Source organism: Trachypithecus francoisi, unplaced genomic scaffold, assembly GCF_009764315.1.
Source record: "Trachypithecus francoisi isolate TF-2019V2 unplaced genomic scaffold, Tfra_2.0 Lachesis_group11, whole genome shotgun sequence".
Lineage (NCBI taxonomy): Eukaryota > Metazoa > Chordata > Mammalia > Primates > Cercopithecidae > Trachypithecus > Trachypithecus francoisi.
The window spans coordinates 71485169-71511640 of NW_022681456.1; the positions used below are offsets into that span (position 1 = coordinate 71485169).

At 39.3% G+C, this 26472-nt stretch overlaps 1 protein-coding gene and 1 long non-coding RNA gene across 7 annotated transcripts in view; one reads left to right on the plus strand and one right to left on the minus strand.

Moving 5' to 3' along the window:
• The window catches only part of MON2 (MON2 homolog, regulator of endosome-to-Golgi trafficking), a 136903-nt gene extending 110716 nt beyond the window's left edge, over positions 1–26187 (minus strand). For 4 of the 6 annotated variants that reach the window (XM_033221418.1, XM_033221422.1, XM_033221421.1 and 1 more), the window contains exons 1-2: positions 25642–26187; positions 7494–7557 (exon numbers count right to left, since the gene is read on the minus strand). In XM_033221418.1, coding sequence (XP_033077309.1) covers positions 7494–7557; positions 25642–25752 — 175 coding nt within the window. In that variant the 5' untranslated portion in view covers positions 25753–26187. Of the gene's footprint in view, positions 1–1656; positions 1738–7493; positions 7558–25641 lie in introns of all 6 variants that reach the window. The other 2 variants (XM_033221423.1, XM_033221419.1) reach the window with 2 other exon arrangements.
• On the plus strand, positions 6799–9327 carry LOC117089837. Its single transcript, XR_004439774.1, has 2 exons — positions 6799–6960; positions 8666–9327. It is a non-coding gene; the product is annotated as an uncharacterized LOC117089837 (long non-coding RNA).
• Positions 26188–26472: the final 285 nt, after the last annotated feature.

Consider the following 26472-nt stretch of genomic DNA (forward strand, 5'->3'; position numbering starts at 1 on the left):
CATTTATAATTTTTATGTGTTAAATGTTTCTCATTTCAGCATCACAATAATCTTAGAGAGTTTAGAGGGCCTGATGTGGCCCTACTGATACAGTAAGTAGGTAGTAAAGCCAGAATTTGAAAATACCGTGTGTCTTCTAACTCCTGGTTCACTATTCTTCCTACAATATTATGCTGCCATTCCTTATGGTACATAGGAATGGTACACCCTGACAATAATGGAAGTTAAAAGAGGACCCAGTGATTTGTACTTTAAAGTTGTCTGCCTGAAGTCTTCAGATAAATAAAGGAAAATGAACTTGTTTTCATAAAAAACAAAAAAGAAGATATACTTTCATAGGGTCTATCTAAGATGCCAATCAATGATTTTAAGACATACCCATAATATCACGACAAAAAAAAAAATCAGTGCCAATTAAACTATGACACAATGCTTTCTCATCACTTAGAATTCTTCTTCATAATTTCATCCTCTGGGCCATCAACAGCACTAGGAATGAACACCTTATTTCTTGAAAGAGTACTTCACTATTGTCTCTGAGATTTTCTTCTAAGTCGATGGCACCTATTCTGCATGTTTTGATGCTGGTGCTTTTTTGATCTTACCATAAGATGTTAACAGAAAGTTTTCAATAACCAGGGTGACATTTTAAATAGCAATTCAATTCAACATATGTGGTATCAACAATGCATGCAACTCGACTGATGTGATAATAACATGAAGAACCATGAACAAGTTCATGCACATATTGAAAAAGATAACTACAACATCACCTGGCTCACAATGATTCTAAGATGCCATCAACTGCAAGATGCATACCAATCAGGGGATGTTAAAAGGTGAAAAAACTGTGCGTATTAAAATCAACAAAATAAGGTGAGTCATGGTGAAATGCTGTGTACATGTTGGCTACAATCAGGTCTATCAAGCTGAGATAAACTTAAGGTAGTAATAAAAATTAATTTTTAAATTTATTTTAATGAAATTCAAAGGAATCAAACGTCTATTTCTCATGTTCTCCCTCCCAGTTTATATGAGAATAATAAAAAAGGAAGTTTCTATGTTATCTAGAATAAATGATCAACAAAACAATAAACTCTATTTATTCTAAGTCTTCTGAAGTATACTTTGAAAAACAAAAACATATCCACTGTATTAAGATCATAATTCAGTAAGAGAAAAATCATAAGGAAAAAAGTTATTGCTTTTCCTTTTCTTCTGTAAAAAGTGGCAATAGTCCAAAGAAGTATAAATTATTCTTGTTCTTCCAACTGAGAGATATCCACTCTCCACAATAACTTTAATAATATGTTTGTTAATGATAGCTTTACATAAATACCTTCCTACAGACTGAGATTTTAGAAATCACACTGAGGAAAAGGCTGTACAGCAATATAAAGAAGACATTTTACTTTAGCCATTTTGAATGTCATTCCAGAAAAAAAAAAAAAAAAGCTGATTCTTTTTGATCAAAGTAATTTGTTTCTATTTTCATTAAAACATAAAAATAGGTTATGGAAAGGGATAAAAGAAAAAGTTTATTTTCCACCTAAGTCCCTCAATAAGTGTAACTCTTTGTGTTGTAACACTGTGTTGGATAAATATTGTATTTCCAAATTATATAACTGTGAGACCAAATGATGCACTTTCACACACCTGAAAAAGGTCCACCAGGTCCCCATATCCTAGGGGTTTCCTTGCTCTGAGCATTTTCACTGCATAATTGCAGTTCTTATCCTGGAAAAAAAGAATTAAACTAGGATACCCCACTATGAATCATATTAACAGGGGTTAATAAAATTTTATTGTGAAAAAATTTTAACAGCCATTAAAGAATAAACTTCGATTCTTATGAAAGAAAATGTGACTTAGACATTATTTTGATATTCAAAATGCTTAAATCTAGCTCTGGGGAAGACTGATATTCCTAACAACATTAAAAAATATTTTAGTGGGTTCAAAAGGTCTGAAAATATATTTAAATGATTCGAGAATGACTACAAATGAAAGTCTAGGCAGTTTCACATTAAAAGCACATTACAGGAAAAGGAAGGGCTGTTTAACAAATGATGTTGGCTCAATTGGTTAGTAATTTTGCAAAAGAAAAAATCTAAATCCTCCCATTACCCTACATATTACTAAGAAAAATCAAACCATAAAATAAAAATGACTACCAACTATGTAGAAGGAGAAGGTCATCCTAAGTGTAAAGCTACAAAAGAAATCAGAAAAACTGGTTAGGTTATATAAAACTGAAAAGCATCTAGATAAAAAAATTAAAAGGTAAATGGTCTAGAAAAAATATGATGTCAACATAATGGGAGGTTAATATTTTTCCTGTATCAAAAGCTCAAGCAATTTGATAAGGAAAACACAAAAGTTCAAAGAAATGAATGTAAAATTTTAAAAAAGAATAATTTAATACAGGGAAAATGATCAACATCTAGTGGAAGTGAGAATTCATTTGTCTATTTAATCACCAAAAGACTTTTAAAAATAATAATCCTGGCAAGGAGGTTATAAAAATATGTTCAGTTATTGTTGGTAAAGGTGTAAACTTTCATCTTTTTGGAAAGCAGTGTGGTAACATATTCTAAGAATTTTAAACATATTCATACCCTTTAACCTTATAATCCCACTACTAGAAATTTATTAAGAAATAATTCTAAACACTGAAACATGCCTAGCATAAGGAAATCGTTAAACTACAATCCACTTGCTGAAATAGCATACAGCAATTTTATTAAATTTCTTTTTATTATACTTTAAGTTCTGGGATACATGTGCAGAACATGCAGGTTTGTTACATAGGTATACATATGCCATGGTAGTTTGCTGCACCCATCAACCCATCATCTACATTAGGTATTTCTCTTAATGCTATCCCCCCCATCATACAGCAATTTAAAACATTTAAAAAGACTGGCATCAAAGAAAAATATTTATAACAAAAATACAAATGATATAAGAATGTAAATTTTAAAAATTAAAAGGAATAAATAAAAGCACACTGTACTGCAGATAAACTATGTAATCTCCCTGGCTCAACAGGTCAATTTCTGAAAATGGCATTATTTACAGCCCCCCGTGTCTTCTAGCCTGGATTTTAGAAATAGCTTCTCAAAAGATCTCTGCTTAAATGATGATACACTGAAATATACCCTCCACACTGCTATCCTAATTTACTTAAAATATGAATATGAATGTGTCACTTCCCTGACTCAAACTCTTTTCATCATGCTGCTCAGGATATCACATAATAGCCCTTATGAAATTCCTGACAGCCATTCCCCTCCTTCATACTTTACAGTCAGACAACACCTCACTAGTGTATCCAAATACACCAAGTTGTATACACAAACCTCATGTATTTAAGAAGTCCCCTTTACTTTATACTTTTATATTTTATTTGCCTGACTAAGTCTTCCTCAGGCTTCCAGACTCAGCTTCGGATTCCCAGGCTGGGTTAGGTGCCTTCCCTATGTCCCCATAACAACCCTCTCTATACTTCCATCTTGGCATTAACCACATAGTATTAAAAGTCTATGCTGAGAGTCAGTCTCCTTCATTTTTCTGTTATCTGGTTGACATGAACTTAAGATGATAAAACTCACGTACTCAAATCATGTAAAATTAAAGAGACATAGAAAAACACAGACCACATTTAAAGAGGGCTTACTATTTCCCGTGTAGGATGCTAAATACTGGCAACATAAGTCAGAATAAGATGTTGACTCTGACCTCAGGGAGTATGTCATCTAGAAGAAAAAGTTTCTAGAAAAGGTCTTCAAAAGCCAAATGAAGGAGAAGGTAGGCTAAACAGAAAGAAGGGCACAAACATTTCTTTGAAGTGTATTTCTTGTATTTCCATATAGACTGGAGGTGAATTTCATTACCCATCTTCATATCTCCTCTAATGATTCTTACATAATTATTTACTTATTAGGAATATGTTACATGACATATTCTATAGATGTTTGTAAAATATCACAAGCACATTTATTGAAAAAAGATATTAAATATATTATATTAAATATATAAATATAAATGTATTAAATTTTAAAAGCAAATAAATTACCTTTTAAGATCAGAAAAAAATTCCAAAGTATATTTACTCATTGCTACTTAAAGACGTTTTAGCTATGAGCTCTTTAAAAAGAAGATGAGGGAACAACATGTGAAAAAAGAAAAAAAGTCACACCAACTGATTATGTAAAAATTCTTTATGTATACTGACAGCAGCTGAAAGCAGCCATAGGTAGATGTAACCACTATGGTTTGGGGTAAGGGCTAAATATACAATGTTAAAAGATACCACAACTTCATTGATTTCCTTGTTACAAATATTTATTTAAAAAGCAGATTATGTAATTTTTGTATAACAAATAATTTCTGAATTTTTAGTATACTATAAGCTAGGATAATAAACGCAATTTGTAATATATAATATTCACATAATATTAAATGTAAGATTAAGGCATTTGGCCTTGTAAATGAAAACTTTATGTTGCTATCTCTCATTTTCAAAGTTTTATCTTTAAAGAAAATGGAAATTTTGAGATAATGATCTGTACATCTGAATCAATGCTGACATTACCTGGCATAGCATTTCCACTTATGTCAGCATTCATGACAGCAGTGAAAACAAAGAAAAATAAACATTAAAGGAGGATGCTTAAAAGAAGGGGAGATGTAAAGCAAAGACTTATTCTGAAATATAAATAATATTCCCTTGGAAAAAAAATCTAAGAAAACTAAAGTTGACTAGCAATCTATGCCAAGTATCATTAATTAAACTACTTGATCCAAATGAAAAGTTATCATTCTTACAACAAATCTTTATATATTCTGAATATGCAGAGACATATGAGATTTCAATATCCAATCTCATTTGAGACTCCTCAATTGTTTGGTATTTTTGACATACATTAAAGCACAAAAGTTGTATAGTCTCCTATAGTCTCAAGTACCATAAAGAAGTAAATACTGCTCAGGAAATTTTAAAAAGTTAACTAAAATTTTTTCTCAGTATTAACTGTAGTCTTAATTATATAGTTTAGAAACTATATACTGACTAATTTAAACTCTGTTTTGAAGAGCCTCTCATTTTCAGGATGACAGTGGTCTATAAATCTATAACTTTTAGGTATTAATTATTTTAAATACTTCATAAAAAATACTAGGATAAAGTTTAAGTGCGAATATACCTCCTCAAGTATTATAGCTCTGGATACTATGAAGATCAAAGCATGACTATTAATTGTATTTGCATACAGATCTGTTCTAACTTGATTTGAATAACGCTAATTGAATTAAAATGAAATTAAAAGCCTGCCTATATATTTAAATCATACCAACTAAGTCAAAATTTTTCTTACTCATCTTAAGAGTAATTAATTAGACATTTTACGTGGGATAGAATGCTGGAATAACAGTGATCCTCTGAGGAAATCAGTCATTTTTTTTAAAAAAGTCTTTCACAAACTATAAAACCAATGAAAATTTGTATTATTGGAGAATAATTAAGGACTTACCACAGTATCAACAATGATATTAGCAACAGTAAATATTTCAAATATTTACAGTGATATTCGAATATGATTGGCCTATGGTAAGTCTCCAACATAAAAATATCCAGGTCATCATTTATCTTTAAACATCAATTTCCGTACAGTCGCTAATCTGCCTAACTGCCTTCGTCTCCCATTAAAACCCACATGCTGGCCGGGCGCAGTGGCTCACACCTGTAATCCCAACACTTTGAGAGGCCGAGGCGGGAAGACCATGAGGTCAGGAGTTCGAAACCAGCCTGGTCAACATGATGAAACCCTGTCTCTACTAAAAATACAAAAATTAGCCAGGTGTGGTGGTGGGCACCTGAAATCTCAGCTACTCGGGGGGCTGAGGCAGGAGAATTGCTTGAACCCAGAAGGCAGAGGTTGCAGTAAGTTGAGATCACACCATTGCACTCCAGCAGGGACGACAAGATCAAAACTGAGGAAAAGTCTCAGGAAAAACAAACAGAAAAACAAACAAAAAACCCCACTTGCCAACCTTCCTAACCCAACGATGTGCACCTCTGCCTTTACCCATCACTTTCACTATACCCCTTCTCAAAATGCACACAGAGCATTATTCACTTCTGTGCATAATGTTATAAAACTATTTGGTGTTTTGATAGACTGTTCAAAATCAGGGAAAAAGCTGTGGGAAACAGATGTAATTGAGGAGAGCTTACCCTAAGGGGAAATTTCCAGCAAAGCTGGATAGCCTAAGTGAAATCCACTCTTGCCCCCGATCCTTAATCTGCCCCCAAAAATCATTTCATTTCATAACACTCTGAAATCCCACCAGTTACAGACTTACTGGTATCCCTTTTTAAAAATGTAAAATATATGAAAGTTAAAGAGATTATTTACCATTGGGACTTTGTATAAATTAATTTAATAGGACTACTTTCCTCATAGGTTAGCTGAGATCAACAGCAGTACTGGAACTGGAAATGTAGATTAAAGGATCACTGAAGCAAGCACTGGTTATGTATGGAATACTTGGGAGTAACTAGCTAACGTGGAAACCTGGTGATACCATGGTAGCACACTGTAGCAGGAAGACCATGGGCTCCTGAACACTCCTGGATTTTAATCTGGTTCCACCACTTTTCCGGTGACCTTGGGCAAGTAACTTAACCTCTTCACATCTCAATTTGCTCTACTATCAAATAAGATAATATTTCCCCACAAGGTTGTTATGTAAGATAGAATAACACAAGTGCCTTGCATATAACAGACTCAAAACAAACAACAAAAAAAAGTCAGTTTACCTCTTTTCCATGTTCATTACTGAGGCAAGGACAAAAGGCACCAAGTAAGAGAAAGGAGTGGACTGGGTAGAAAAGAAGGATGCCAAAGAGAAACTCCTAAAAATTCCTCCTTGAAAACCGGGTTCAATCAAGAGAAGGTAAGAAAATAGTTTTGTTTTCTTTTCTCTACTTCACTCTCATTCTTTTTTCATGATCATATTGCCTTAGTCCCAAGACTCAAAATTCATATGGTAAAGTAAATACAGATGACTATGTTATGAATTGTTTGTATTATATTAAAGAGAAAGTAGATCATAGAAGGTGGACTGAGAACCAATCTTTCATTCAATTCAATGGACAAATATTACTGAATGCTTTTTATGGTGTGTCTCAGGTGATTAGCAAGAAGTGGAGGAGAATGCAAAGATGAGTAAGAAAAAAATTTCTTGCCTTTAAGGAGTTAGTAGTGTTAAGGTTTCTGATTTCAGAGAATTTTATAGCATTCATCTCTGGGAAACACAATCAGTTCATAAGTTATGGACTTTTGCCCATTCTGTATCATTATGAATAGCATATGTTAGGTCATAAGGAAGAGATATTACAGAAAACTGATGGCTTTTACAATAAAGATTCTACTTTTACTATTAGTCAAATTCTTGTTTATTATTAAATTTTTAATACATAAAATTACCTGCCAAAATTTCGGTGTTTCGTGCAGCAATTGTTTTAACTTTTATTATTCCTGATTCAGCAGCCTGCAAGAATAAAAATAATTAGAACACAAAATTTACTGCCAAAATGAATTACCTATATGGAAAATAAGTCATATGTGATAGACAAAATATCAAGCACCCTCAGTCACTACCACCTTTTTAATTTTCAAACCATCAGATACTAAGCCCAGTAGTGACATATATGTTAAATGTAACAAAATATGATTAATTTGATTATTCACAAGCAAACTCTGCATGCACTACAACATGTTGCCTTCTTCTGCCTTAAGGCATTATCTGGAATACCTCAATCCCCTGCAAAGTTAAATTTTCCAAGAATAAAAATAACAAACAAAAACAAAATCTACTGAAAATAATTAGGCTCCTTTTCCCTATTTCAAGCCTCTTCTCCCTCCACCACACACAAAAAAATTATAAAACACTGCAAAATCAAGTAAAACTACTGTGTTGGATTTATTTATTTATTTATTACAGAGTTTTTTGCTCTTGTTGCCCAGGCTGGAGTCAATGGCACGATCTTGGTTCACCACAACCTCTGCCTCCCTGGTTCAAGCCATTCCCCTGCCTCAGCCTCCCAAATAGCTGGGATTACAGGCAGCCACCACCATGCCTAGCTAATTTCTATATTTTTATTAGAGACAGGGTTTCACCATGTTGGCCAGGCTGGTCTTGAACTCTTGACCTCAAGTGATCCACCCATCTCAGCCTCCCAAAGTGTTGGGATTACAGGCGTGGGCCACCGTGCCCAGACCTGTGTTGGATTTTAAAAGCTACTTTGTTTTCTTTTTTGAGAATGGATAACCAACACTTCATTAACCATAGTATGTTTAGCGGGCAGTACTGGCAAGTCACATAGTATTTTACAGAATGCCACAGAACTGCACTGTCCAATTTGGTAGCCATTTGGCTACATGTGGCTATTAAGCACTTGATATGTGACCAGTCTGAATTGAGCTATGCTCTAAGTGTAAAATATATACTAGGTTTTGAAGACTTAGTATTGAAAGAATATAACCTATCCCCTAAATATTTATACTGACTACATGTTGAAATAATATTTCAAATTATTAAGTTAAATTATTATTAAAATCAAATGTGTTTCTTTTTACTTGTTTTCTCCTTTTTTTAGAGACAGGGTCTTGCTGTACTGCCCAGCCTGGAGTGCAATGCCACAATCATGGTTTATGGCAGCCTCGAACTACTGGGCTCAAGTGATCCTTCCACCACTGTCTTCCAAGTAGCTGGTACTATAGGTACATGCTAATTTTTTAGTTTTTTTGTAAATTTGCTATATTGCCCAGGCTAGTCTTGAACTCCTGGCCTCAACCGATCCTTCCACCTCAGCCTCCCAAAGTGCTAGGATTACAAGCATGAGCCATTGCACTTGGCTTCTTCTTACTTTTTAATGCAGTTAAAAATTACATATATTTATTACATCTGTAGCCCACATTATAATTCCATTGAAGAGTGCTGACACATAATATTGACATACTATTTCCATCAAAGAAACTCAGAACATTTTGATTATTTAGAAACATGCTATTTTATACATATACTGTTATCTATACCTCCAAAGATAGTAAGTACGTACTCATAAGAAGCTATATGTACAAGTTTTCTTATTAATTTGCTTGCTACTTAGTCATTTATTTTATCTCTTACTGCTTGCTAAGGGACAAGTGGTAGCAGTCTCTAAAGGTTTTAAAATAATTATGTAAAAACATCAGTATGCTCTGGCCTGTTAGTCTGACAAACAACGAACTGATGTCTAAAATAAAGAACACATTGTAAGATATACCATGTGTAGTAGACTTCTGTCATTTTGTTGGCTCCAAGCATATCAGGCCCTTGCTTGTGTTTGAAGAATTCCTAACTTCATAAATTTTGGTGCAAAACAGAGCCTATTTTCCACTATTAAAAAAGAAAATGTAGATGGTTTTCCACATGCCCTGCTGGCAGCCTATGCTTACCCATAGAGATGTGCCCACCAGCAATTTTGAATGTGGAGCTAGTAACAAAGAACAGAGACAATAAAGAATTCTTTCTGACGACAGCAATAGTGAAAGCAGTATCTAGTTTCCGAAGGCAGCAGAACCAGTAGTGGACTGGAGTGACCAGCACACCCAGAAGTGCAATCAGCAGCACCCAGTCATTATTCAGCAGACACAGACGTAATGGTCGTGTTGGCATGAGTTTTGCCATGGTGCTAGTTGTTTAGCCTCCCCTTTGTTCATGTACTTTTTCTAGGTTCAAGCCTTCTACCAACCCTGTAAACTACTCAATATCCTATCAGTAAAGTTTATTTCTGCTTAAATCCGCCAGAGTCAGCTTTCATTGCTCACAACTAAGAAGCCTAATGGATACACTAGGACTTATTTCTAAAACTTTAGAAAACGGAAAGGTCCCAAATTAAATTAATACATCTACCAGAAGAAAAACACAGTCAAAAGGAATTACTTCAGGGAAAGATTATTGGTTTCCTGATTATTTGGGCAGTGTGTATTAGAAACACCAGAAGCTTTTAAATAAGTCCTGATGCCCTGATTGCAACCCAGTTAAACCAGAATGACTGCTGGTGGGAGGCAGCCATCAGTATTTTAAAAAATCTTCATGTGATTCCAATATACACTAAAATTTAAGAGACTACAGCAATAATACAAGCAAGAGATAATGATGGATTGGCCCAAGATTGTTAGTGATAGAGATGGTAAGAAGTGGTGAGATTCTTGATATACCTTGAAGATGTACAAACCACAGCAAATTTACTACTGTAAAAATTATAGAACACTGAAATTATTATGTGCATTTTGTAACATTCACACACCCCATTTCAAATTATCTTGGATCAATTTCTTACTGAGGCAGTGGAAATTAATCTGTGGTCACTGAAATTTCTTCCATCATCATTTTCAAATTTAACCTCTCCCCTTTCTCACTATGGCCCCATATACCTTGCATAGGTCCAAAGTCAATATGTGGTTTTGCTTCGGTGCAAACAGAGATTGATTAAGTTGAACCATCATAAATATGAATGTAATTTATCCAGACTTTCTGAAGTCTAGTCAGTCAAACCTTAATGGTTTCCAAAATCCATCCTGTACCATGCTAGATGATAGATGTCAGTAAATGATTTCAAATTCGCCAGACATTGTCCTGATTTCCTGAGATGAATAAAAGTTGAACCATGAATGTGTACACATGTCTAATAAATATCTTTATGCAAACACACAATAAGGAGAAGGAAAAGGAAGTTTGTTTTTCATTTTGAGACCAGGTCTTACTCTGTCACCCAGGCTGGAGTGGCAATGGCGTGATCACAGATCACTGCAGCATGGACCTCTAGGCTCAAGCAATGCATCCACATCAGCCTCCTGAGTAGCTTGGGACCACAGGCGCACACCACCACATCTAGCTAATTTTGGTTTTTTTTTTTTTTGTAGAGACAGGGTCTCCCTGTGTTGCCTAGGCTGGTCTCAAACTCCTGGGTTCAAGCGATCCTCCTGTCTCAGCTTCCCAAAGTGCTGAGATTATAGGGGTGAGCCACCACGCCTGGTCACGTATTTTTTAAGTAGTTCCAAAATGGTATCTTAAAAGATATGTAACCAGTATTTTCATTCTTAAATTCAAGGAATTGCCAAAAGGACTGTTTGTTGCCTTAGATATAATTAGACATATCTCATAGCTCCTCATTTTTAACAGCCAAGTTTCTACTGTCAAAATACTCTGGAATTGTATCATCTTATTCTCATAGGCACCCTGTGTTGATGGAAAATTTCACTATTAACGATTATTGACACACTTGTATATCACTTAGGTATAAAATAAGACTAGCCTACATCTTTAAAGGTATTCTGTATGAACAGAGGTCTTCACAATCAGATTTCCTTCCATGTGTCAAGGACCGTAGGTGTGAAAAAAAACTGTTAGCTTCTTGCTTTAAAAATATTCCCTATTCAGGCCGGGCACAGTGGCTCAAGCCTGTAATCCCAGCACTTTGGGAGGCCAAGATGGGCGGATCACAAGGTCAGGAGATCGAGACCTCGTGAAACCCCGTCTCTACTAAAAAATACAAAAAACTAGCCGGGCGAGGTGGCGGGAGCCTGTAGTCCCAGCTACTCGGGAGGCTGAGGCAGGAGAATGGCATAAACCCGGGAGGCGGAGCTTGCAGTGAGCTGAGATCCGGCCACTGCATCCCAGCCCGGGCGACAGAGCAAGACTCCGTCTCAAAAAAAAAAAAAAAAAATTCCCTATTCTGATCAGATACCATGTATATCTGTAGGGAACCTAATCAATTGTAAACATGGTTTTGTTTTTTTTTTCCCCTTAACTGATACTTATGCAAAAAAAAAAGACGAAGAAAAGAAGATGAAAAAGTACTAGAGACTTGAATAGAAATGACATAGGTTAAGGTGAGTAATCTAATCTACTGCTGAGGACAATCTATGAGTTGGAAAGAATGCCAAAGCCTTAAATACACTGCAGCATTTAATATTTTACTTTGAAATTAATCTTCTCAGGAAACATTTTCTTCTTTTCTCAAAACCCTTTGCTGACTGCTTTTCTAAGACCACCTAGAGTATCCTTGACCTCATTTCTCACTCAGTAAACTCTTCCTGTGTAATACCATACAGTCAGTCCTCCGTATCTACTGGTTCTGCATCTGTAGATTCAACCAACTGCAGATCAAAAATATTCCAGGGTGGGGGGATATACACACACACACACACATTTTAAAATACGGTATAACAACTATTTACATAGCATTTACACTATATTAGGTATTATCTAGAAATGACTGAAATTATATGGGAAGATATGCACAGGTTATGTGCAAATATTACAACATTTCATATCAGGGACTTGAATATCCTCAGATTTTGGTATTCCCTGGGGTTCTTGGAACCAATTCCCTGCAGATATCAAAGGATGGCTGTAATTTCATGGTTTCGTTTACTTTCTAACTGCTGAAGACTTCTAAATTATATTCTTGTTCCTGATCTGTCTCCTATACTACAGAAATTATTAACCTAAATGTTTAAAAGGCACCTTAAATTCAACATTTTGAAAACAGATGTTATCATTTCCTTCTATCCCCAAACTCCTACCTCAGCCAGAAAAACCTATTACTTCTTTCTACAATTTCTATTTTTCTGACCAGCAGCATCATCTATCCAGTCACTGACCAGATACCCGGGATTTTTCCCTCAACTCACAAGTCTAATCAGTCAAGAAGTCTTTTTGGTTAATGTATCTTGTACCTTTTCCTCAAATCTCACTCCACACTTTAATTCAAACACTCATTATCAAAATAAATGAAGAAATGTCTCTACCTACAATCCTGTCCTCCATCCATCCAGTCTCAATCTTCAATGATTCCCTAGTGCCCACTCCTACTAGTGTTTCTCAAAATTTAGTACAGTAGTGTAAGGACATCTTTTAAAAGGAAAAAAACTATGGACCTACCCAGTCACTGACAAATTTACATGTACATATAAATACAATCAGGAATATACTCTTTATAGCTCTTACATTATAATGCCAACAAATTCACAAATGAAATACAAACCCAAATTAGTACTCATTTAATGTGACAAATAATGCTTTGCTGAAATTAAACCACTAGTAACAACAAGATGATAGCTGTAGACTTATGGTGCAGGTCCTTCTTATTCTGTCACCCTCCTAGTGTCATAAGCAGTGACGGAAATCTTTTCTTCCATCACTTTCTTCTATGGTAACTAGTGAAAAGCCTTTCTACCTTTAGTACTGTCTACGGCTTATACCTGTAATGCTTTATCTTATTCATCTCATTATGCCTATTTCTTCACACTATCTATAAGAATAATAAAGATAAGAAATATATCTTATTCATATCTCTGTATTATTAATGTGTATGCCAGTGCCTTTCATCCAGTAGTTATATAATAAATGTTCCTAAGGGAAGAAATGGAAAGTTCTAAATGTACCAAAAAAACTTGTTGTTATTTTATACACACACACACAAATTATATCTACAAGTGCCAATTCTAACTCACTTAAAAAGGGGAGGGAGGCCGGGCGCGGTGGCTCAAGCCTGTAATCCCAGCACTTTGGGAGGCCGAGACGGGCGGATGACGAGGTCAGGAGATCGAGACCATCCTGGCTAACACGGTGAAACCCCTCTCTACTAAAAATACAAAAACTAGCCGGGCGAGGTGGCAGGCGCCTGTAGTCCCAGCTACTAGGAGGCTGAGGCAGGAGAATGGCGTAAACCCAGGAGGCGGAGCTTGCAGTGAGCTGCGATCCGGCCACTGCACTCCAGTCCGGGCGACAGAGCGAGACTCCTCCTCAAAAAAAAAAAAAAAAAAAAAAAAGGGGAGGGAGAGGGATGGACTTTACTGTCTCAAATTGAAACATCCAGAGGAAGTCTGATCCGGAGATTTACAATGTCATCAGGGTTGCAGTTTCACTTATCTGCCATTCTCTTGGTTCTGCCCTGTTCCATGAGTAGGTTCATCCTCAGGCTGCATCAATCTTGGCAACAATGGCTGCAGCCATTCCACACCTCAAATTTCATATGACACCATTTTGAAGGAGAGAAAGGGTCTCTTTCAGTAGCTCTAGAGAAGCACTCACTAGCATTATGTAACTTGCGCAGGAATGGAGGTGAGGTGGGGAGCAGTTAGGAGGATTTAAAGTAGACTAATCTAGGCCAGAAGTGGTGGCTCACGCCTGTAATCCCAGCACTTTGGTAGGTCAAGGCGAGAGGATCGCTTGAGCCTCACAGCTCACGACCAGCCTGGGCAACATAGGGAGATCCTGTCTCTACAAAAAAAAAAAAAAATAGGCAAATGTGCTGGTGTGAGTCAGTAGTACCAGCTACTAGAGGCTGAGGTGGGAGCTCAGGAGGTCGAGGCTACAGCGAGTTGTGATTGCACTGCCACACTTTGGCCTGGGCGACAGAGAAAGACCCTGTCTCAAAATAAATAAATAAAAATAAAGTAGATTGGCCGGGCGCGGTGGCTCAAGCCTGTAATCCCAGCACTTTGGGAGGCCGAGACGGGCGGATCACGAGGTCAGGAGATCGAGACCATCCTGGCTAACACGGTGAAACCCCGTCTCTACTAAAAATACAAAAAACTAGCCGGGCGAGGTGGTGGGCGCCTGTAGTCCCAGCTACTCCGGAGGCTGAGACAGGAGAATGGCGTAAACCCGGGAGGCAGAGCTTGCAGTGAGCTGAGATCCGGCCACGGCACTCCAGCCTGGGCGACAGAGCGAGACTCCGTCTCAAAAAAATAAATAAATAAAAATAAAAAATAAAGTAGATTAAGTTAATCATGGTACCCTGGAGTTAGGAATGAGAATCCAAAGGGTTGAAAATGAGAGACGAACACAGCCTACCACTGAAAGAAGCAAAAGGGAATGGATGGTAGCAAAGGAATTAACACATGTCCACCATCAAAACTATGTACAGATTTACACACACAAAAAAAGTTATTTAAAAGGCTATTTTTTTTTCACAAAAGTTACTGTTCTGCTTGTTTTTGTTCTTGAGACAGGGCATCACTCTGTCAACAGTAGTGTAAGGACATCCTTTAAAAGGAAAAAACAAACTATGGACCTACCCAGTACAGTGACGCCTTCATAACTCACTGCAGCACTGAATTCCTGGGCTCAACCAATCCTCCTGCCCCAGCCTCCCAAATGGCCAGGAGAATAGGCTATATTAAGGCAAATTTACCAAAGGTCCAAATTATTTATCCACAGGACACAGCATGAAACAAGAGCTAAAGAAGAAATGTGAGGCTGGGCATGGTGGCTAATGCTTGTAATCCCAACACTTTGGGAGGCCAAGGAGGGTGGATCATTTGAGGTCAGGCATTCAAGACCAGCCTGGTCAATGTGGTGAAACCCCGTCTCTACTAAAAATACAAAAAGTAGCCAGGCAGTAGAGGTGTGCACCTGTAATACCAGCTACTCAGGAGGCTGAGGCAAGAGAATCACTTGAGCTTAGGAGGCACAGGTTGCAGTAAGCCTAGATCACGCCACTGCACTCCAGCCTGGGCTATGGAGTGAGACAGTGTCTCAAAAAAAAAAAAGTGAAATTCAAGTTAATGGCAACTTAGATAAAACAACGTATTAATGACACAAGAGAGGTATGGAGCTGCCTGAAGACTTGTGATTTTAGATGTCAGGTAAAATCAAAAGACCTGAAGTCAAGTGTACACTGGGAGTACTTGATACATCTAGAACACCCCCTAGGTGACAAAATGCTCATAAAACAAATACTACATTGAAATCAACAAGATTTTCTTCTGTAACGTTCAATTATTCTACAACCCTAAAAACTTCTAAAAATATATACCTATATGACATTCCATTCTAGAACCTCTAGCTTCTAGGAAACAAAATTTCCTTAACATATCAAATAAAAGACTGGAATTCAGATTACATGTATATAGCTACAAATATATACATGGTATTCCTACATAGGTGGTATGCTTTTTCCTTCCTTTCTTTTCCTTTTTTTTTTTGAGGTGGAGTATCACTCTCATTGCCCAGGCTGGAGCGCAATAGTCTTTAAATAGGTCCTACTGCTTCTGTCTTTCATGTTATGGCTTCTTTGTTTCTTGTTTTGTTTTTGGAGACGGAGTGTCTCACTTTTGCTCAGGTTGGAGTGCAGTGGTGTGATCTCAGCTCACTGCAACCCCCACCTCCCAGGTTCAAGTGATTCCCATGCCCCAGCCCCCCAAGTGGCTGGGATTACAGGCGCCCGCTATCATGCCCAGCTAATTTTTGTATTTTTGGTAGAATAATTTGGTACTTTTAGTAATTTTGTATTTTAGTTTCACCATGTTGGCCAAGCTGGTCATGAACTCCTGAGCTTGTGACCCACCCACCTCGGCCTCCCAAAGTGCTGGGATTACAGGCCTGAGCCACCACACCCATCCTCCTTTTCTTAAAAATTTAATCTTCAGCCAGGCGTGGTGGCTCATGCCTGTAATCCCAGCACTTTGGGAGGCCGAGGCGGGCTGATCACCTGAGGTCAGGAGTTCACGACCAGCCTGGCCAACATGGTGAAACGCCACCTCTACTAAAAATACAAAAATTAGCTGGGCATTATGGCGGATGCCTGTAATCCCAGCTACTCGGGGGGAGGCTGAGGCAGAAGAATCGCTTGAACCTGGGAGGCGGAGGTTGCAGTGAGCTGAGATCACACCACTGCACTCCAAGCTGAGCAAAACTGAGAGACTCCGTCTCCAAAAACAAAACAAAAAACAAAGAAGCCATAACATGAAAGACAGAAGCAGTAGGACCTATTTGCAGACTAGTAGGTAACCTAGTTGGACTGAAGTATAAAGGCATATGAAGAAGACTTGGGGGTGATGAAGCTAAAAAAGAAGGTTGGGAAAATCAAGAGAATACTAAATACTATGTTAAAGAGTCCTATAAGTAGAATAGACATTGTGGGCTTCTGTATGGGTGACATACAGAATGATCTGAAGTCATGTATGCTATTCATGTATGTCAAAGGCCAGGCATAATGTTATTAGTAGAGTCTGAAACTAGCATAATAGCTGAGAAAACAGAAAAAAGGAAAAATATGTTAAAAATTACAGAGCTGGAAGGAACAGGTGACACTGAATAAAGAGAGATGAGGGAGAGAAGATAGCCAAATATGACTAAAGTAGGCAACAGTGCTAGATAGCATTAATAAAACAACTGAAATAGGGGGAAAATGACATTTTGAGAAAAAGACCAGTTCAATTACAGGAAGTTCTATCTGGCTGGCCGCAGTGGGTCACGCCTGTAATCCTAACACTTTGAGAGGCCGAGGTGGGCAAATAATCTGAGGTCGGGAGTTTGAGACCAGCCTGACCAACACAGAGAAACCCTGTCTCTACTAAAAATACAAAATTAGCCGGGCATGGTGGCGGGCGCCTGTAATCCCAGCTACTCAGGAAGCTGAGGCAAGAGAATCACTTGAACCCAGGAGGCAGAGGTTGCGGTGAGCCAAGATTGAGCCACTGCACTCCAGCCTGGGCAACAACAGTGAAACTCATCTCAAAAAAAAAGAAAAGAAAAGAAAAAGAAGAGGCCGGGTGTGGTGGCTCACGCCTATAATCTCAACACTTTGGGAGGCTGAGGCAGGCGGATCACCTGAGGTCAGGAGTTCGAGACCAGCCTGGCCAACATGGTGAAACCTGTCTCTACTGCAAATATAAAAATCAGCCGGGCGTGGTGGCAGGCATCTGTAATCCCAGCTACTCAGGAGGCTGAGGCAGTAGAATCGCTTGAATCCAGGAGGCGGAGGTTGCAGCGAGCTGAGATCATGCTATTGCACTTAAGCCTGGGGGACAAGAGTGAGACTTCATCTCAAAAAAAAAGGAAAAGAAAAAGAAGAAGTTCTACTGACGCATGGGAAAAACATTCTAGATGTGTTTGATGTGCAGCTGGAAATGCAGATCTAGGCTCGGTAAAGACAGCAAATGAGTGAAGTAGATTTAAGAATCATCAGCATCATAGCAAGGCCAGAGGCAATAGGAGTGGATGATGCCAAGCGGGTGAGCATGGAGAAAGGGAAGATCTGAAGACAGAACCTGGGAGACACTTGTATGTAAAGAAAAGGATGGTTGGGCACAGTGGCTCGGGTCTGTAATCCCAGCACTTTGGGAGGCTGAGACAGGTGGAGTGCTTGAGTTCAGGGGTTTGAGACCAGCCCAGGCAACATGGCAAAACCCTGTCACTATGAAAAATACAAAAATGTGCCAGCCGTGGTGGCATGTGCCTATAGTCCCAGCTACTCAGGAGGCTGAGGTGGGAGGATCGTTTGAGTCTGGGAGGCAGAGGCTGCAGTGAGCCAAGACAGCCCACTGCACTCCAACCTGGGTGACAGAGTGAGACCCTGTCTCAAAAAATAGAAACAAAACGAAAAAAGAAAAGGACATGGAATACTGAGAGGGGAAACAGGGAAGTATAGTGTTACAAAACTGAAAACTAGAGGTTTCCAAGATGGAAAGAATAATCAATAGTAACAAACAATGAAGCAAGGTAAACAAATGGGAACAACAACAAAAACAAGCAAGTTGTAAAGGCATGTGCAGCATGATATAATGGAAAACAGGAGAGGAGTTAGAGATGGATTCACATAGACTTACATATCATTTCCACCATTTTCCAGCTTTACTATCTTATGCAAATCACTAAACCTGTCTAAACCAGTTTCCTCATCTATAAAATGAAATATTTAATATGGCATGTTGCATTAGAGTCTAGGATGCAAAGTTCCAAGCCTAGTGGGAAGGCAACGTTTTATTCAACCTTGAGTTAACTTCATGAGAATCAAGGCAGTTTCTCAATTATTTCTGTGTTCCTGCTGTGCTTTTTCAGGAGACTCATACATTTGTGTTAAATTATAACAATAACAGCAAAACCTTCTACTTCATACATGGTTGAAAATGTTCAGCTATACTTACATAAAGGAAAAAAGAAAAATCAAATTTTGAAATATGTCTTCCTTTTTGGTTTATAAGTTAGAGACTATGTCTTTTATTTTTTCTGTAACCAAAGCACAACGTAATCATTTATTTCAGTTTATAGATTTCAATATATAAAGCATGAATATATTATATTATGCTTATGGGCGAAAGAACACAATGTCAAGAGGAAGAAACTACAATACATTATGAAATACTAAACCAAAAGAGATCCTAAGTAAGCCGTAAAGATTATCCAGCCCTCATCTTCACTGTCGTAAGTCGTGCAAATGAGGTGTTAACCCAAACAAGAGAGCCAATGACATCAGTCACAGTCCCTAAATATCTGGTTAAATGGCAAATCCTGTCACAGTAAGTGGAAGGCATCTCTTTCACCAGGGGTCTCCCTAGGCCAGTTAACAAACCAAAACACCTGGATACTGAGGCACTCTATCACAAGAAACCTTTGCTTTTCTCTGCCAGCCAATTTCTATCAGGTCTGAATGGGCAATAGGAAACTTAAAGTACACAGCCTGGGAACACTACTTGCACTTTTGAATTATTTATACCCTTACTGATTCTGCATCATTTAAAAAGAGAGAAAAGAAATCTATCCAATTCCCTAATTCTGACCACCTAAACTCAAATGAACTTCTCTCCCTTAACTCTTCTACCACCCATTCCCTGGACTTCATCATCCTCCAGTTCTGGGCAATCTGAAATGCAATATTCCCACCATTGTCCCAACTCCTATCCTTCTAGCTCTCTCACTCCCCAACCCCACTGCTCTTTGATGAAATAGCTGCTGCTAGCCTTTAACCTTCCCATCATCATCCAATCAATCAAAACTATTGGCTTTCCTTCTTTAGGAATCTAACCTAGCTCTCACAATCCACCATCATTTCAACCCCTCTTCCTGCTAAGACTCTTAAGTGTTCCAAAACAATTTCTCCTCCACTTCTCCAAAATGATCCACTGCTCTCCTCAAACTTCCCACCCCACCCCCTACTTCTTTTATCACTTAATTATTCCTAGTAACAAGCTTGTTTCTTATCTTCCCAAGAAAGCAGAGGCCACAGACCAAACTGCCCACAACTTGTCACTCCCTTCTGTCAAATTTGTCACATTCAAACCCGGTTTTTCCTTTGTCCTTCCTGTCAGAAGATAATGTGTCCTTTCTCAGACTGAAATCCTGTTCATATACTTATGCCACTGAAACTTTAGTTTTCTCAAGGACCTTCCTCTAACGAGTTTTACCCTTCTTTCCTGTATCTTTAACCTCAGTCTGCCCAGCAGTCTTTTTCTTTAATGTTGTTTCCCAAAGTTCGTTTTCCAGCCCTGATATTCTCACTCTATACACACACTCTTCCTGGCCCATTTCATCCACTTCTATGGTTTCTAATATTATTTATAAACTGATACTCCTAAATTTGAAATTCTAGACCTCCCTCTTAAGTGCCAAACCATCATTTTCAAACACTTACTGGTCAGTTCCACTTGGATATCACACATAAATCTTAAACTTAACATAATGACCACTCTGCCGGGTGCGGTGGCTCACGCCTGTTATCTCAGCACTTTGGGAGGCTGAGGCAAGCGGATCACCTGAGGTCACAAGTTCGAGACTAGGCTGGCCAACATGGTGAAACCCCATCTCTACTAAAAATACAAAAAATTAACCAGGCATGGTGGCACGCACCTGTGATCCCAGGTACTCAGGAGGCTGAGGCAGGAGAATCACTTGAACCTGGGAAGCGGAGGTTGCAGTGAGCCGAGATTGCGCCACTGTACTCCAGCATGGGCAACCGAGTGAGATTTCGTCTCAAAAAATATACATATATAGTGACTACTCATTTTCCCCCAAAACATTTCCTCCTCTTTTATTTATTCTCTTAGTGATCCACGTAGTTTCCCAGGCCAAAAACCTGGGAGGCATCACACATTTCTTTCTCCCCATTATATAGAAGGTTACCACGCCTTGGAAATTTTTACCTTTTCAATCTATACTCTCTTTCACTACTGTCTAACTCAATGCAAGCAACCTTTTGTCTATGTCCACTACTGCTTCAAAACAGAGAATCATCATTTTTTAAGCTTTGCTCTCTTTGCTTCAGTCTCAATACCCTCTAATTCTTCCTACCAATGGTCAAGGCAATGTTACTAAATATTAATTTGATCATATTCCCCTTTTTCAAAAAGCTCTAATGACTCCAATCATCTTCAGTGTAAAATTTATTTTACATGGAATACTAAAAACACACGCTATTTCCTCTGCTAGGAATGACTCCCCTCCTCCAACTTCCAGGCTCAGTTAGATACCCCTCATCTGTACCTGCAAATAGGAAATAATCAAAAAGTTTTTATTCATGAAATACATAAATATAAAGTTTCAGAGGTCTCTTCCTCTGAAGGCCACTGGATATTAATCACATAGAAGTGATTATAGAAGGCTTCAAAGTAATTTTTAAAACAAAGAAAAGGCCGGGCGCGGTGGCTCAAGCCTGTAATCCCAGCACTTTGGGAGGCCGAGACGGGTGGATCACGAGGTCAGGAGATCGAGACCATCCTGGCTAACACGGTGAAACACCGTCTCTACTAAAAAATACAAAAAACTAGCCGGGCGAGGTGGCGGGCGCCTGTAGTCCCAGCTACTCGGGAGGCTGAGGCAGGAGAATGGCGTAAACCCAGGAGGCGGAGCTTGCAGTGAGCTGAGATCCGGCCACTGCACTTCAGCCTGGGCGGTAGAGCGAGACTCCCTCTCAAAAAAAAAAAAAAAAAAAAAAAAAAAAAAAAAAAAAGAAAAAAATTTCATACAAATATTCCCAAACAAATTAGCTAGTACAGTTGTACTAAAAAAAGTTATACTGCTAAAACATGAAGATTTATGTATAAGGACTAAGAAAAAGAGAAAAAAAGAGAAAGAGGTTATTATAAAATGACAGAATAAAGTCATAGCCACTACAACAACAATTTAATATACAAAGGATAGAGTTATAAATGAAAACTGTAAGGTAGGAAAAACCATGTAGAAGTCCAAAGACAGTAAGTAAATATCAGTAAACAAGGCACTATCCTTTATCAATACTCTTTTAATGGTTTTTCTGACAGATTTGAAATCTTTAAATCCAGCTTATTATTAATTTTAAAAAAGAATTACATGGCCAGCCTGGGATACGCCTATAATCCTAGCACTTTGGGAGGCGGAGGTGGACAGATTGCCTGATCGCAGGAGTTGGAGACGAGCCTGGGCAACATGGTGAGACCCTTTCTCTACAAAAAAATATAAAAATCAGCTGCATGTGGTGGCATGCACCTGTAGTCTCAGCTTCTCAGGAGGCTAAGGTGGGAGAATCACTTGAACCCAGGAGGTAAAGGCTGCAGTGAGCCAAGATTCTGCCACTGCACTTCCAGTCTAGGTGAAAAGATCCTGTCTCAATAAATAAATAAATAAATAAATAAAATAAGAGTCGAGCACTATGGCCATAAAAAGCAGAAATGACTAAAAATTTGAAATAAAGACTAAATATAAAATGTCTCCGTTAACTAGCTTCTTAGACTTTGCCTTAAAGTTTAGTTAGCACCCAAAGAGAAAAATAAAACCAAAATCTTACCAGTTTCTTGAAAAACAAAAGCCAAAATTTGGCACTCTTATTAGTTTAATAGGGAAAATTTAATTCAGCCAAAGTATTTCTTGAAAGTCAAAGCTTTGTCCTAAAACATCATTATAATTAGGCTAATGATTCTCTTTGTTTTAAACCTATGACACAGGCCGGGCGCGGTGGCTCAAGCCTGTAATCCCAGCACTTTGGAGGCCGAGACGGGTGGATCGCGAGGTCAGGAGATCGAGACCATCCTGGCTAACACGGCGAAACCCCGTCTCTACTAAAAATAGAAAAAACTAGCCGGGCGAGTTGGCGGGCGCCTGTAGTCCCAGCTACTCAGGAGGCTGAGGCAGGAGAATGGCGTAAACCCGGGAGGCGGAGCTTGCAGTGAGCTGAGATCCGGCCACTGCACTCCAGCCTGGGCGACTGCGAGACTCCGTCTCAAAAAAAAAAAAAAAAAAAAAAAAAAAACCTATGACACAGTCGAGACCATTTTTCAATTCCTAAAGTAGTGCCCAGTGTCATTGGGTAAGAAATCAAAAAGCTTTCATTCAACAAATTCTTACAAACATGTACCATATACAAAATTATGTATCAGAGATAATTACAAGAATTACTTTTGCTATTACCTCAAAGGCTAGGTGCAATTACAAAATATCTCTCTAGTCAGTGTTCAAGTAAAAACTAATGAGATTTTTTGTGAGTTTGTTTGAGACAGGGTCTCGTTCTGTCTCCCAGGCTGGAGTACAGTGGCACGATAACCACTCACCACGGCCTTGACCGCCTGGGCTCAAAGGATCCTCCAGGCTGGGCATGGTGGTTCACACCCGTAATCCCAGTACGTTGGGAGGCATTGGTGGGCAGATCGCTTGAGCCCAGTTCAGCAGACCAGCCTGCCAAAACCCCGTCTCAGGCCGGGCGCGGTGGCTCAAGCCTTTAATCCCAGCACTTTGGGAGGCCGAGACGGGCGGATCACGAGGTCAGGAGATCGAGACCATCCTGGCTAACACGGTGAAACCCCGTCTCTACTAAAAAAAATATACAAAAAATTAGCCGGGCGAGATGGCGGGCGCCTGTAGTCCCAGCTACTCGGGAGGCTGAGGCGAGAGAATGGCGTAAACCCGGGAGGCGGAGCTTGCAGTGAGCTGAGATCCGGCCACGGCACTCCAGCCTGGGCGACAGAGCGAGACTCCGTCTCAAAAAAAAAAAAAAAAAACCCCGTCTCTATAAGGAAAAAAAAAAGCGAAAAATTAGCCTGTAATGGTGGTATGCACCTGTAGTCCCTGCAACTCAGGGGGCTGAGTTGGGAGAATCACCTGAGCCAGGGAGTTCGAGGTTGCAGATCGCACCCGTGCACTCCAGCCTGGGCCACAGAGACCCCATTTCCAAAAACAAAAACAAAAAAAAATGTAATAAATGGCAATTAAATTCCCAAGCTAGACCACAAAAGCCTATAGAGGAACCACAGTTTTTGTATGAATTATTAGAACTGTGAAGTCAGTTCTACAAATTATTGTTGAAATTACAAAATAGTGTTTGATATTTTCTAAATGACAGCATTTCTCTTACAATTAAAACAACTTAATTCTTTAAAATTCTCTAAAACATCCTAATTCTTTAGATTGACTGGTTATAACTTTCAACAGAGAATATAAAAAATAATGAAAATAAATATCAAAACAGACTATTGACCACGTGAAATAAAACCTATCGTAACAACCATCTTTCCAAAAGTGGCACATCTGGTTTCCATCACTGGGTAATACTTACTTTATTAAAGATATACAAGATGGAGTTTGTTGAAAACTGATAAAACCAATGCACTTACAGAAAAGTTAATATTCCTTACAAGCCTAAAATCCGAAATTTATTGGTCAAGTTCTAATTACATAATCTTCATAATAATAAAGGTACGTTTAAATAAGTATATAAATATGAAATCCCTCGGTGAATTTTTAGGGCTAAGAGTAAATGAAATTGCAGGTAAAATAAACTACATTAAATAGGAATAAAAATAAAAATAGCCAGGCGCGGTGGCTCACGCCTGTAATCCCAGCACTTTGGGAGCCAAGGGGGGGTGCAGATCACCTGAGGTCAGGAGTTCGAGACCAGCCTGACCAACATGGCGCACTCCTGTCTCTACTAAAAATACAAAATTAGCCAGGGCTGTTTTTGGTGTTTTTTGTTTTGTTTTGTTTTGAGAATTAAAATGGCATTTTAAGAGAAAAAGCAAATAGTAACCAAATGTTAAATATTTCAACTCAAGAACTATTTGGAGAATCTAATTTCCATGTATTATTTACTAGGGTCTCTTTAATAATACCCTTTTGCTCTGACATCTTTCCCATACATAATTTAAAACCATCCTTTAACCCTATTTTACAGGTGGAAAACAAAAAACAAAAAAACCTGAAGCTCAAAGAGGTTAAGATTTATTGCTAGAACTTAAATTCAGGTGTGTTCGCTCTGACTGCAAGCCCCACTTCCCACTACAGCACTGCTCATAGCAAGAAGGTTTAACATGATTCTGTGGATCTTCAATATTATTCATAAATTAGGTGGCTCTAGATAGTTTAACACGTCAAAGGATTGATAGAGTTAAGCTGAATGATATATGCCAGAAGGAAAACTGTTTCCAATTCAGTGATACGCCACAAACGTGAGGAGTACACGTTTCAACACGATGGGTGGATACTCGTTTTGGGGAGCAACAAACAAGTTTTTCAATTTTGGTTCGGCCACTTTCGAGTAAGAAAAAGGCCAGAATAGGCTAGTGTACAGTACACCTAGCTGTTTTAACTGAATAGACTCACTTCACGAACTTCACTCCTAAACTGGGCGGACAGGAGAGGGGAGAAAATCAAAGTGCCTCAGCTCTCTCCAGTGGAAACTATAAAAAGCCCTGTGGAACAACCCACCGACTCACAAATCTGGAAAGGTGAGGACCGAATGAAAATTAGACAGGACTAGAAACTGGGGTGAAGCACTTGGTCTAACAGGACCAGGCATGCTCACAGTGCCTTCTCCTGACGTCGCCTGAAGCTTACCTCTTTGACAGGTGGGAATTTCTTTTTGCACTCCAGTGACAAGGCGCGCAAGTCGCTCTGCATATTCTCCAGCAGCTTCTTCACCGCCTCGGGGCTGCTGGTGCCAGACATGATCCTCCAAGGTCCCAGCCAATTTCCGAGACGTACAAACAAGCTCCGGCACTGTCAGCTCCTTGGAGCCACAGGCAGCTCCCTCCAGGTGTCTCTGGTTCTTCAGCAGCCCGCTTCTTGGGCCCTGCAGGGACTCTGCCGGGCCCTGGGCTGCGAACCCGGAGCCTGCTCAAGCGTCCCCCAGCAGCCTGACAGCAACACCTCCGGCTTCTCTCGGAGGCGCCCCCCGGAGTCGCCCCGCCCCGCTAGGCTCCGCCGGCTCTGGCCGAGGAGCCCACAAGGCGGGCAAGTCCCTCCGCTGCCGCGGGGCCCAGCCACACCGGGTGTCACCAGCTAACCCGGCAAAAAGATTTAGCGCCAGCTCCCCAGGCCCCTAAGACTCGCAGACGCCATTAGCCGAGTCGCCCACAATTCCGAGCGCTGCCGGGACACGTCAGCCGCACTTCCGGGCACCGTGGCCTCCGCCACCGCCGCTGCCAACCCCGGAGACAGGCCTTCGTCGGGGCGGGGCTGGGGCGTGGCCATACTCGGGGCGGTCCGGGTTCCGGGTGGGCAGCGATTCCCAACAGCCCCACCCCTGGCATCAAGTAGGCTAGAGGCAGGGTTTGCGGCGTCAAGATTCGCTTCTTTTTCATTAACAAGGGCCTGAACAGAGCCCCCGAGTACTCCTTGGCATATCTCTTTGCGTATGTTTGTGTTAAATTGTATTTCGGTGTAAAT